At 36.9% G+C, this 13,753-nt stretch overlaps 1 protein-coding gene across 2 annotated transcripts in view; it reads right to left on the bottom strand.

Moving 5' to 3' along the window:
* Nucleotides 1-1,006: 1,006 nt before the first annotated feature.
* LOC139121387 (uncharacterized) overlaps nucleotides 1,007-13,753 on the bottom strand; it is a 44,940-nt gene continuing 32,193 nt past the window's right edge. Inside the window, exons 11-18 of one of the 2 annotated variants that reach the window (XM_070686217.1) lie at nucleotides 10,380-10,577; nucleotides 9,039-9,215; nucleotides 7,659-7,840; nucleotides 6,955-7,038; nucleotides 5,829-6,043; nucleotides 5,219-5,356; nucleotides 3,919-4,126; nucleotides 1,007-2,258 (exon numbers count right to left, since the gene is read on the bottom strand). In XM_070686217.1, the coding sequence (XP_070542318.1) occupies nucleotides 2,073-2,258; nucleotides 3,919-4,126; nucleotides 5,219-5,356; nucleotides 5,829-6,043; nucleotides 6,955-7,038; nucleotides 7,659-7,840; nucleotides 9,039-9,215; nucleotides 10,380-10,577 (1,388 nt within the window). In that variant the 3' untranslated portion in view covers nucleotides 1,007-2,072. Of the gene's footprint in view, nucleotides 2,262-3,918; nucleotides 4,127-5,218; nucleotides 5,357-5,828; nucleotides 6,044-6,954; nucleotides 7,039-7,658; nucleotides 7,841-9,038; nucleotides 9,216-10,379; nucleotides 10,578-13,753 lie in introns of both variants that reach the window. The other variant, XM_070686216.1, reaches the window with a different exon arrangement.

The raw sequence follows: 13,753 nt of genomic DNA on the forward strand, positions 1-13,753 counted from the left end.
TAAAGATATTCATAAGCGCCTTACAAATACAACAGCTTAAAACAGAATTATTAAATATGAGTGCAAACTTAAAGTTCCCAAAGCTCAAGACAATTACAAGTCTCACAACAATTATTTAAAAACCTTACAGATTGTATGTATTTTCAAAAAAATATGTGCCTTTAAAATGCGCTTAAACTGCCCTTAATTGTTAAAACGTTTTAGTTGTCTGGGAATAGAATTCCAAAGCGTAAGTCAAGTAATGTTGGATGCCCTATAATTAATCTTATTAAGGTAGTATGCGCCTCGAAAGTGAAAGACTTAAACTTTTACTCAAATTTTCCTCACGGAATCTTTCAACCATTTTCTTTCAAAATCAAGAGTAAAAATCGGGGGTCGCCGTGCAAATATCATCAATAAAAACATCGATTGGTGTTAAACAGTCACCTTGCATAAGCTGTGAAAAGCAAGGGCCAAATATACGATCCCTGTAGGACACCAAACTTTACATTCATGGATTCAGAAAAACGTTTGGTCTATGTCATTCCAGGCAAGGTGGAGAAACCCCACCAGTCATGTTTGTGTAAGCTCAATAGAAAAAATCAAAATATATTGTGCGAATTGAAGCAAAAACACCTTACATCCTGATTATTCTGTCTAGGTCTCCACTCCATTCAGCAAAGAAGATAGATTGCTTCAGTCATCATATTCAACAGCACAGCTTCGATGCGCCCCCTCGCTTCAAATTTTCACTTTGATAATACTATATTTCGTAATTTTATATTTTATTTTATAAGGCGTTGATCTTGAAGTCCGGATGTGATGCACAGTGACCAGTACATATATAAAAGCTTTCCTCCGCATATCAATGCTAATTGTTTACAATTCAAGTTTAGACTTTGTAACGTTCGCCCAATGGACACAGAGTATCTTTCGACCCCAAACGAGAGAGAATTTTGATAAAGCACGAAAACATAAACTATTGCTTGGGACTGTGCTATTTCAAGTTCGGAAATACGCCTATATTAATCTAAGAATAGGATGATTTAATTTTCAATTACATAAGAACATTACTTTGATATATGAGCTTATAATGAGGTAATAACGATGAGTCATGATGAATAATGATAAATTTAGTCTAAGTGTTTTAAATGTTCATCTATATAGACCCCGAGGCAACGCGCATGCGCGGTACTACTGACTAAGACGGGTTAAGGTAGTGCGCGCCACGAAATTGAAATGCTTAAACTTTTCCTCAAACTTGTCCCGCGAGGGAACTTTAAATCAGACTCTTTCAAATCAAGGATAAAATTCAGTGGTCACCGTACAATATTTTGTACTATGGGAGCATATTACCTTAAATTTACTAAAATTTGAAATTCAAAATGGCCGCTATCCCTGTGTTAACTGTATGAGGAAAAATTAAATTTTCGATTGTCACACAAAAAAATAATCGATGTAAACTCCATGGACGTCAAAAATGAACGCCGCAACAAGTGGTAGGCCAATAACGTAATGTAAAAGTTTGAGAGTCCGAATATCTGTCCGTAGAGCACATTCCACCTTACAAACATTTAATTCAAATTTGGATCAATTTCAAATCCAATTCACTGTACTTGATATAAGGAAAATACATTTCAAACTAAATGAAAATGACTTTTGAAATATTCTTCGCTGTCGACTTTCATTTTCATTTCTTTACTTCTTGTTGCTTGACCACGGAGTGCATTCGTTCAATAGCGGAGTCATGTATTATTCCTGAGGACGCACACAAATATACGAAAGGAATGCTTTTCTTGTTAAAACCATCGCTATAGACAATTTTTACAAATTTGTATTCATTTTCAATCTCATTCATGAATCAGAGGGAACAAATTAAATCTCTTATATAAACCTTTTTAACTGTGCCTGAATTTTTTAGCTATAGGGAGATGAATATTACAAGGAGGCCTTCGTTTTACATTTGATTATCGTTATACAAATGTAATTGTGTAGGGATACAGACAGAGACCTTCACATTGATAGTTAGATGTCACCATCACCGACGTAGCACTAAGTTCAAGGTTCGATTTTTTGTGTTGACGATACTGGCACTACGGAAAGAATCCCTCATCATTATCACTCTCGGACATCACCTCAAAGGTAATCGAGTCGCTGAAATCCTCTACGTCACTGTTGCTCGTGATGTATTCCTCAAATGACGTCATGGAGTTACTTTCACAGAAAGCGCTCTCTCCCGTCGAGTATTTGCTGTCCTTTGCCTGTTTCATCAGATCGTCCTGCTGAATATCAAACCGGTTACAATGAGATCGAGCTAGAATAGGAATGGTTCATTGTTGGTCCACAAATAATTAACTTCAACATTACTTATAGCACCGAATAAAGATATGTCATTAAATGATAAACGATATCTTCTAGCCTTTCCTTAATGGGTAATTTTCCTCAACTGACTGGTTTGCCATTGCTCAGGAACGCCACTTACATGTAGCTAATTTACAACGCCGTCACCGATGACGGCGTTCTTGACACCAGCATATTTTCAGAGCCTTTTTGTGAACTATCTCCAAAATGCTATTATACAGTATACACATTTTGACTGGCCATGAGGGCAATAGCGTACGTCTGTACCCCGAGGGACTGTGAGTCGCCCCCCAAAACAGACTGTTTCCCGGGGCCGAAGGCTGTGTGCTGTTGCCCTCATGGCCAGTCAATATATGTTTTATAACACACCTCATCCGCAGTCATGCATAGGAACGTACCATACACAAAAATATGCTGGAGTGGTTCAGCAAGAAAAAGTCTTTTTTTCCCGGCAGGATCGCAATACTTCAAAACGTTCAATGTACCTTTGATTATCGTTTTCGTCCGTTTCGAGTCCTTGTTGGAAACCAGAGCATTCGGTTCTTCTCCAGAAAGTAGGATAGACCTAGAAATTTATCGACTATTGTTTCGGTCGGCCGCAGACGACATCTTTATTTACATTCCGGTTCTCGCATGCGCCAATATCGTTTATGACGTCAGCGGGCATCATTTTTCGGAACTGATGCCTGGCAGGCAACAGTTCAAACAAATGACGTCTGATGACGTCGTTTACGTTGATCAGCACAAAAAGAACGCATCCCACGTGACTATCAATTGGCGAATTAGAACACAGACTACGGATTAGGTGTGTTATAATGACTGTTGTTTCAACATCTTTAAAATGAAAGTAAGCTTACAAGCCAGGTCAATTACCGATGAAATCCATGTTTTACGGAGATGATTTTAACTTTTTTGTAACTTTAATGATTGTTTTAAACTTGGAGATCACGGTAGAATGAGATGTACTAAGGTCTACGCTAGGTATCAACATGCATTGAAAGTGTTCATAAAACCAACTGCTTCATGTTTTTTTGTATTATTCTGTTAAATTCTAAATGTTTTGATTCGTCGCCTAAAATAATTTGGTAATGTTTTAGAAGAATATTATATCAGCCCTGACAAATATTACTGAGAAATCCACACATTTGTAACACACCTCGTCCGAACCGTACGTTGTGATTCGTTAATTTGTAGCTTTGTGGTTTTAATCAGTGTTTACGCTGATACTGCAAAGGGCAAGTTACCAGTCAACAGTTTCCGAAAGTGTTAACCGGTTTTGAAAGTGCCGTCTACGCACGCGCGCATTCTGGAACGCGTAAGTAAGATGGCAGTGTCGTCCGATCGAGACTGAGAGGGGTGGTGGGAGCTGGTGAGCCTTTCAATTTTTCGGTGAGAGAATTAGATGATGTGTGTTACAAAGCACAGTTTCGCTGCTTTGGCTTTCTATATCCGGGTAACAGCATACGTTTATTCTCCCTTGAGTCTGAGAGTCGCCCGAAACGGTCTCAGGCCCTCGAGCAACAAATGTATGCTGTTACCCCCTAGTCAGTCAATATGAGTATACTAATGTAAACTTACGGTTGTTTCACGTCTACTGTCACTTTCGACATCGCTTTCATGAGTAACAATCTGCTGCAGAGGTGTGTCATCGGTAGAGTATGGAAACGCTTGCTCATTGATGTATTCGGCAAATTGACTGAGCAGTTGATTAAAATCTTGAATTAAGTCCGTAAATGTTGGTCTTTCTTCTGGATTTTCAGCCCAGCAGCGTGTCATGATTTGATACCTATGTCAAGACAAAATATTGATAATATCAACAAAGATATACAGTTTTCTTAAATTTTCTGACGATCGGTACGGACAAAAACTTGTAAATTCATCATGATAGGAAACTTTGTGCTGTATGCACGAAATCAGTGTTGAGATGTCTGCAATTGTATTCGGGATCAAACCATTGACAATATTACATATTATTCTAACCAAGACAAAATACGTCGGTGATTGAAAGCAGCAGGAACCCTTGACATGCTTTTAATCTGGAAATCTATACAATTGCTTGACGTAAGAAATGGCTTTTAAGTACAAAATTTTGTTCGGCAAAATAAAAGGGGGGGAAATTCAAAATATCGGCCAATTTGCGCATTCATAATGTATGTTCAGATCGTAGAACTTAGAATTAACGGTAGAATACGTCTTGGGGACAGGATGATACTCGGACAGTCAAATGCATGTTTACAATACTTTTCTGGTCTACCGCTTGTATGGGCCCATTTTAAGCTTTATGAATAAACAATTAAAGTGATTTTGCGTTGTTGATCGTTTTATTCCCATGTGTGTATTTGAAATCGATAATTCATTTACCTGACACGAGAATGTTTTTTTCCCGTTGCAACATTCATAGAACAGACATAGTATTTTTTTTTGTTACATGACATGATGAACTAGCAAAGTACAAACACATTCTTGCATGTAAGTGGAAACACGTGTTCGTGTAAAGTTAATTCCCTGTTGATGAAAAGTAAAGCGTTTCAACCTATTTGTCAGTAAAGCTTTCACTGAGCTTTCGTCAAAAGGTTGTTCTAATCTTGATTGCATGGTATTTACAATGTAGGATAATTTTTATCAATATATGGGATCGTGCTCTTTGCATAATTTGTACCAGTTACTGTTCAAGTGCACCATATCGAAGGCAAATCTCTATGATGGCATTTGTCCCTTAAATAATTGATTTCGAGCTACGAATGGTCACAAATTCAAAGTCAGACCACTCGGTTGACGAAGGCTACAGTAGTTACTACTACTAATAACGTATCTTGTATTGAGATCAGAAGTTAGGGCTCTCTTTTTAAGGAAAAGGAAAGTGCGTTTATTGACGTACATGGACTGTGGGCAGTCATCTGGTCTGGCCATCCTATAACCTTCCTTCACAGCATTAACGACTTTAGCAGCTGACATTCCCGGATATGGAGTTTCTCCGTGCGTAGCGATTTCATACAACACTATGCCGAAAGACCACCTAGGTAAACGGAAGACATTAGATTTTTGGTAATTGTATATTATCATAGTAAAGCCTCAATCTGACCAAGAAAATCAGCCAGACATGCCACAACACGACGCTACATCTTACTTTAAAAACTGTGGCAAATGCAGGGTATGATCATACATTCTCGAGGATGTTGATGAGAAGGTAGGGAGGGAAGTTGACATAATGCAAACTTATAGAAGGGTAATTGAACATTTTCTGTCAAATAATCATGTAGTATTTGATGTTTTGTCCAATTCAAAGGTAAAATTTATATCGAATTAATGGTTGACAACTTGAAGCCTCTCAGGCGTAGCGCACACATATTACAGTGATTTGTACACATAACTTTCAGGTACAGATGTCTGACGACTTACATTCCAGAGGTTTATAGACACATACAATTCGTTTTCCGGGATACATAACACTGATAACACTTTAAGGTATTAGTATTCGCAAAGCTTACACATCACTTTGTATTGTACATAATCCCTTCAGGTTTGTTTCTAAGCTGACCCACTTCGCTGCTCGCATTCGACTTGCCGGCAGAGCAGTCCATCCTTGTAGGTATACGTCATTAGCAAGTCCAAAGTCAGAAATTTTAATTAGCAGGTCTTCTCCAACAAGTATGTTCCTTGCCGCCAAATCTCCATGTACGTATTTGTTCTGTGCCAGGAATTCCTTCCAATGAGAATAAAGGATCATGAACCAAATTCTTCATTTTATTCGGCATCACCTTTTCTTTTAGACGTGTAAACAATATCTTCCATGAGACCAATATTTAACAGAAACTCGAGATCAATTTCTTTTGAAACTGTGAACTTTTTCTTACTCTAGAATGAGAACGTGATGTATTTTTGATTGAACATTTCGAACTAGAAAACGAGACTGGTAAGAAGCTTGAAGGAACTCCTGGAATGGCATTGAGGCCTTCAATCATTTTGAGTCGAGTTTCCGGGAAAGATAATCGAAGTCAAGGCTCCCGAAAAAGCAGTATTTGATTCGAATTTATCAAAGGGAGAATCTTTGCACAATGCACACTCAAAGTTACAGTTATCAACGGTCCGTTCCGCCAATCTGTAACAAGTGTACCCATTGGCTGTTGTTTTATGAACGTTTGAAAAAGACACTTACGTAACAAATCACATTCTCGTATGCACAGCAAATGTTTGACCAGTTTACACCTCTGTGCGTCACTGAATGATTGCCAATTGTTTGAATCGCGGAACGACTGTTCCCTGGGGGCCATTTCCTTTGTTACGAAAGCAATTTTTCCCCTAATCGTCGTTATTTTAAAAGGCTTTGTGAAACTTTGCGGATACCTGTATGGCCTACGTGTTTATGAAACAGTCTATGTTTATGGTATGCCAATGATATTTGTTTGAGAATCGCTTCGGGTGATTTTCACGGACTGTTCTACCTTGCTGTTGCCAGTTGACACTCAAGCGCCATTGTGAATTTTCGATGAGTTAGGGGTCTTTTATACACCGCACCGGGGTTTAAAGAGGTAGTGTCTTTGAAAGGATGAAAGATGTTTGCTCACCAATGTGAGCGAAATATTTCATTTTGAGAGTATATCTCGCATGACTTACCATTCCGCGAGCAATCTGCCTGGCAATCTGATAGTAGCCAGCCTCTGCCAAATTGTAGATTGGATCATCGTTTTGGTATCTTCTCTGAGTGAATTGAAACGTAAAATTTCTGTCATTGACAATGCCAATTGAGTGTCTTCAAAGAACAGGTCCCTCTTACCTACAGTGGTTTGCATTGACGCGTTAGACGAACACAACATAGTGTCTAAATCGAGGTGTTGCCAACACTGTCAGGTGCAATCTAAGCGGTCGATCTTAAAGGAATCAACTCTGCAAAAGTTGAAACATTGTCTTTAACAGGAAGTCAGACGTAGTCAAAACAACACCACCGAAAATGTTCACGCACACTTGCTTTCAGGTGTACTTGTTTTGACTACGTCTTACCTCTTGCAAGACAATGTTTCAACTTTGGCATAGATGATTTCTCTGTGATCGACTGGAATTACTGCTCAGCTGATAATTAACACCTGACTGTGTTGGCATAAACTCAGTTTAGACGATATGTCTAGTTCGCGTAATGCCAATGCGTCAAAGCAAACCACTGTAATACACATAAGCGTCATTTGAAAATGTTACAGATGGATACATTGATATACAAAAATTGTTTAATGTACCTAAATTTGCAAAGCAATCACGATAAGCAGTGTAGCTGTCTTTCAAAACAGTCTGAAAAAATATCGCTTTACAATCACTTAAATATATACCTCTTTTGTTCGCCGCAGAAAATGCAGTAAGTCGCCATACTTCATGTACTCCGTTATTAAGAAATACGGTTCTTCCAGAGTACAGCATCCAAGGATACCTAAAATATTGGCATGTTTTCCAATTTCTTGTAAAGTTGTAATTTCTCGAAGGAATTCATCCTTTTCAAAAGCAGTTGCGTTGTCTTGAAAGCAAAACAAAGAAAACATTGTTTGTCGGGGCTTTGAAGGAGATTATGACGGTGCAACAACATATCCTTGTAGACTTGTTTGCGCACCAGATTAATTTATGATAATTCGCCACAGAGGGCGCAACTTCATTGATGCACTCAGTAAATATCCCTCCTCTTTAGCTGATTGATATCCAAGGAAAACAGCAGATTGACTGTCCGATGAAATTCACTTTTACGGAATGGTTGAGTTTTCTGATTATGCACTCGATAGCTTTTAAAAGTTTTATATTTTGAAATCTTTTCAATCTTTGCAGCTTTTAAAATTTTCGGTTAATTTTGTAATACCATCGGTGTATTTGTAACTCCATCGAAAAGTCCTTCTACTTCAGTTGTGTAGTATGATTAGAAGTCAAATCAATTCTCCAACTATTAAATTGCGCTTGTGTGGATTTATTTTATTTTACACCAATCTGCTGTGGGAGCTACAGTAACAAACGTTTATCAAACGTTGATCTAACTGATGCCATTGCTTATGTGCGCTACTTAGTCTTTGTTTAAGGTAGAATGCGCCTCGGGGACAGATATTTCGACTCTCAAACTTTCATAATATTATTTTTGCCTGCCACTTGTGGGGGTTCATTTTGAAGCTTATGGGGGTAAATAAAGTTTTCATCGGCCAAGTTTGTGAAAATCGGGAATTTCATTTTCCCAACAGAGTTAAAATACGGATGGCGGCCATTTTGCATTTCAAATATCGGAAAATTTTAATTTGTTTGTTTGTTTAGTACCAAATTATGCACAGTGACCCCTGATTTTTACTTTAAACTTCGAAAGAGAATGGCTGAACGATTCCTTGAGGAAAGTTTGAGTTTAAGTCTTTTACTTTCGAGGGGCATAATACGTTGGCACGAAAAAATATCGTCGAATACATTAAGTCTAAGTTGTGGTATGATCCAACACGGCAGTCATGAGACTAATTTCCGCTCTATGGAGCTACTAATTCCAAACATTTCCTTGAAGTATATCTGTTTGTTAGTAATATCCTTTCATATAGACTGAAAGATCCGTCGCTCGAGGGCGCTCTGTACGCCGCCGGGCCCCCCTCTCAGGAGAGCGTAGAGAGCGCCCTCGAGCGACGGATGTTTTAATCTACCTTTCACACTGCAACACATATCGTAAAGGTAATTCAGCAGCGTTATCTATTTCTTACCTTTCAACATCTTGACGGCCACGGTGATGGGCATCTGATCTTCCACGGTATCATCAGCTGTCGCCTTGTAGACAATTCCAAAGTTGCCTCTTCCAATCTCGTTTTGAATATGCAAATTACTCCGTTGAATCTCCTGATTTGCGACCAAACTTTGACTCATTGCCTGTAGTTTCCACCCTGAAATTCGGAAAACATTTTAAGGTGGTTGGAAAGGCTAGAGCGTCAGTTATAAATTTCAACAAAACTATTAAAATATAAAAGTAGTCAACATTCTCTGTGGAATAAAAAAAAACTAGACATTTGGGCACAAAGGCATTGCAGAGTTATAGCCTGTTGAAACTTCTGAAAAACTGACCAAATAAGAAGAAGTTGGGGAGTCCTTAGTGTATTAACTATGGTAGAGGTCCCCTAGCTTTTAATAAAATGTTTGAAAAGGGAAAGTCATTATTTGCTGTTTTTCAGGAAAGTTTGACAAGGCGGTGCTGGCATTCAGAGTGAGTGACTGCTATTGTAAATGCATTTTTAGATTCTTTGAGTGTCAAAGAGGTGTCAAAAGAGAGATTAACCAAAAAAGACTGCTCTGTGACTTCAAAAGAGGGGTGCAAATATGGCTTGTTTTCAACATTTTTGACAGAATAACAGTTTTCCTACATAATTGTATACCAATTAAATCCAACTTTGAAATGAGATATGGACATGGAATTTTTACAGCCTATTGACAAGGTTACAGATAAGATTTGTATTTGAAGTACTTTTTGAAAAATCACATTTTGAAATTTGATAGAATTTTTAATAATTTTTTGATATATAAACCCATGTAAAATCATAAAAACAAATTTTATTTACAAATCCTGCTGTACAAATCTTACAATAAATAGTGTCAACATATTTATAACTAATTTGGTAATATTAATACTGTCCAATTATTATTAAATTCAAATATGTAAAAAAAATATGAAAAATTAAATTTTAATATTTACTGCTGTCATATTTCAAAATCATGGCTGCAAATATACAATTTTTATATTCTTTGGAGAAAATATTAACAAAGGGAGTTATCCTGAAAATTTGAACTAAATATCTTGATTCTAACACTTGAAACTTGACATTAACTCTGAGAAAAGAATTGGTGCAAAAATAGCCTTTCCAGCCACCTTAATATGTTGTCATGATAGAAAAACGCTTTCGGTTTATCAATTCCCGACAACATAAGCCGAGAAGCTATTGCAGAATGCATGGCACATTGATCCTCCCTTTGAGGAAGATAGTTGTGATCCCTAGAGCGAGTATAGGTGTTTCCATTCGGTGATTTTTTTGGAAAATCTCGATAAATAACCATACCCAGTTTCTCCTTGGGAAAGTCATCATCTTGACACACAGCATATACAGAGGGTAGTCTTTGTCGTCGCTTGCGGGCCCTTCTCATCAGTAGAATACTGATCACTAACGTCAGTGTAGCGCCAATCCAAACACTACCACCAACAATGGCGGAATATTTCCATGAATGTTCTGCTTTCAAGTTTTCTAAATAGGCATCATCTACAAAAAATGCAATTTATTTGTGAGTTAAATTTCAAGTTACAGCACAAAAACACAAAAAATATCTCATATGTTTTCTTTATGATATATCTCCTTTATCTATGTCGAGGGTATGAAATGCTGTACCAATACAGTTCTCCGTAAAAGTTTCGTATACATGACCTTTCTCACCAATATCAAATGTATCCTATAATAGGTCCACTGCACAATGTAAGGTGTGATGTTAAAGAACTAGGATCAAATTAACAAATTTAAATTAACGTGTGTGCCAGGAGATGCCGGCGCGAGGGAACCTGGTGACGTTTACGACAAAAATAAAGATTTTTCATCTAATAACAGTACTTATAAAGTAATAATAATAATTAATATAAGTATTATATAGAAATAATAACGCAAAAAATAATAGGTTCAATTTCTGTGAACATTTCACGATATGGGTATTTTGGGTCGAAAAGACAAAATATGATATCGATTTCACTGCCCCATGTTTCCATGGTAACCATTTTAGGGGTTGAAAATTTCAGTTTTTCTAATATCCAATGAAAAGTTACTTTGATTGATATGAAAATTATCTAGCGGGGGAAGTTCGGGTCAGAGAACGCAAAAAAACAGACTGATTTTAATGTTTTGAGTTGCCATGGTAACTATTCTGGGATTGAAAATGTTACTTTTCCCTAATTCCTATTAAACAACTATTGATTGATGTAAAAATTGATAATAAGGGTTTTTCTGGTTAGCACACCGAAAAAATCACACTAATTTTAATGTTAGATGTTTCCATGGCAACCATGTAGGAGTAAAAATTACCAGTTTTTCAAAGATTCAATCTAAAATTCAGGAATCAACAGAATGTGTTATATCAAAGGGATATTTTGGGTTAGAAAGACCAAATATCCAGTGTAAAAATCCAGTAATCAACAGAAATATTATACCAAAGGGTTATTTCGGGTTAGAAAGACAAAATATTATATCCACTTTTACTGCCGTGTGTTTCCATAGTAACCTATTTGTGTTTTAAAATTTCAATTTTAGTTTTTTTTATTTAAAACCATAGACCCTCGAGAGAGTCTATATTAAAACATAATGCACTGTTTTTTATTTATTTTATGGGTTTCTAAGTAACAACTTTTAACATTTGTTCTATAATAATAATAATAATAATAATAATAATAATAATAATAATAATAATAATAATAATTGTAATTTCTTTGCCTTCATTCTAGAAAGAATAATAAGATAATGTATATTGGGGCCACTGTGGTCAAAAGTATGTTTTCCGTTAATTTTAGTGTGTTAGAATTAATTTACACAGACCAGAAATAGTTTTTCAAGCATTTTTAATTGTGTTTCAAATAAGTGTTATATAGTATATGACTAACTTATTATGCATTTATCGAATTAACTTTATGCCTTCAAATTAATTTTATGTCCTGAAATTAATTCTACTAGTATCTGAACCCAATCCTCCTTATCACCCAATGTACCATTATATTTATCACAAGCAGTAACAGTAGCGCACAGTTTTTTTTGGTTTTATTTAAAACATAATTCACTAGTACTTATTTATTTTATGGATTTATAATTAACGACGTATAATAATGATCATTTTATAATAATTTACTTTGATTTCTTTGCCTCATTCCCGGAAGAATAATGAAGACAAATTATATATTTCTATTTGTTTAACGAAAGTAAAATTATGGCCTTGTAGTGGTGCATTACTTTTTGTGTGACCTGGCGTGACCCCATAAACTCTATGATTCTGATGATTAGCTAGATCTCCCCTTTCCATGGTAGCAATGGCTAACTTTGAACATGATCCCTGTATACCTTTAAAACATTTTTTAAACCCAGCAGGCCAAGACAAGGGGGAATATTACAAGTTAAATGTTTCATGTTTAATATTGCCCAGGGCTCGAAATTAACTTTTTTTCCCTGGAAGTCCACTTGGGCAACCATATTCTGAAGTTGGTAGCCCGGTGACACTGGCTGGTAGCCCATGCATATTTTAGATCAGGGGTATCTTTTTTCGTTAACCAGACAAGAAAGGGCTATTTCACAAGGTTCTGCCCATAAAGTGAATTTTCTAGTCTTTTGATGTGTATACTTGCACACCTTTAATGCCCAAGGAACTGGTGTAATGGACGACAGTAGGACTCAAAATTTTTGTGACCTATGAACAACCCGTTTCACTCTCACAGTTGTATGCAAATTTTAAAAGTCGCCATGACAACATGACAACAATATGGCCTTTTCAGCACTGAGACATACTGTAGCAGGGCTAAAAATAGACCATGGCCCTTCTGTTGGGAAGAGGCATAATTTTCGTGTCATTTAGATTGATACATTATTATCAAAATGCAACGAGAATGCGTTTTTATTGGCCATCGTTTCCTGTGCCTGTCATTCAAGTACGTCTGTTCAGATATGGAAACTTTGTTCCAAAGTTCCACAGCATGGCCGGTCGTCTCCAGAACAAAGTCATACTATGGCAAATTTCTATGCCCAGCTGGGTTTGACTGCATTTATCTAGCTCGTCCCAAAATGACGGACGGATCTTTCAACCTTTCAGCTTGGTGAAAAACGCATTTATTGATTCGCCAAATGCCTGTTGACTCGCTTATTTTTTTCACAAGTGCTACATGGACATAGGAAAAAGTTGTTGAATACTCACTGTTTCAGTGAAACCGCCATGATGAGAGTTCTTAAATTAAAAAAATGTTGCCGAGCTCGAATAAAAGTGTCTTCAACGTCATTGTTATACAAGAGTTAGCATTCCAAAGTCTGTCACCCTGATTTTTTTCAAAGTTTGGAGAAGGCCGGCATTTCCTATTGAATGATTGAACGACGTGAAACGCGAAATTCCATCGCATATTATCTGGCAATATGTACAGTAGAAATACTGTATACCGTCGCTTCAGGTACGTATGAGCTTATACTCCACAAAATGGCCACAGGCGGCGTGAAATTTCTAAAAGGATTTCCTAAACGTCCTACTTGTTACCTTAGGGACTCACTTGTGATGTCCTGAAAAGTATTCTCTGCAGTAATTCCAGTTTCTGTCAACATGCAAAGCGCAACCACAAGATTACAGCACGAGACGTAGTTAACAGATTACACATTCACGCGCAGGTAAACTCAATTGCGCATGCTCATATTGGCAGACAACACTGGCA

This window comes from Ptychodera flava, chromosome 21 (genome assembly GCF_041260155.1).
Source record: "Ptychodera flava strain L36383 chromosome 21, AS_Pfla_20210202, whole genome shotgun sequence".
Classification (NCBI taxonomy): domain Eukaryota; kingdom Metazoa; phylum Hemichordata; class Enteropneusta; family Ptychoderidae; genus Ptychodera; species Ptychodera flava.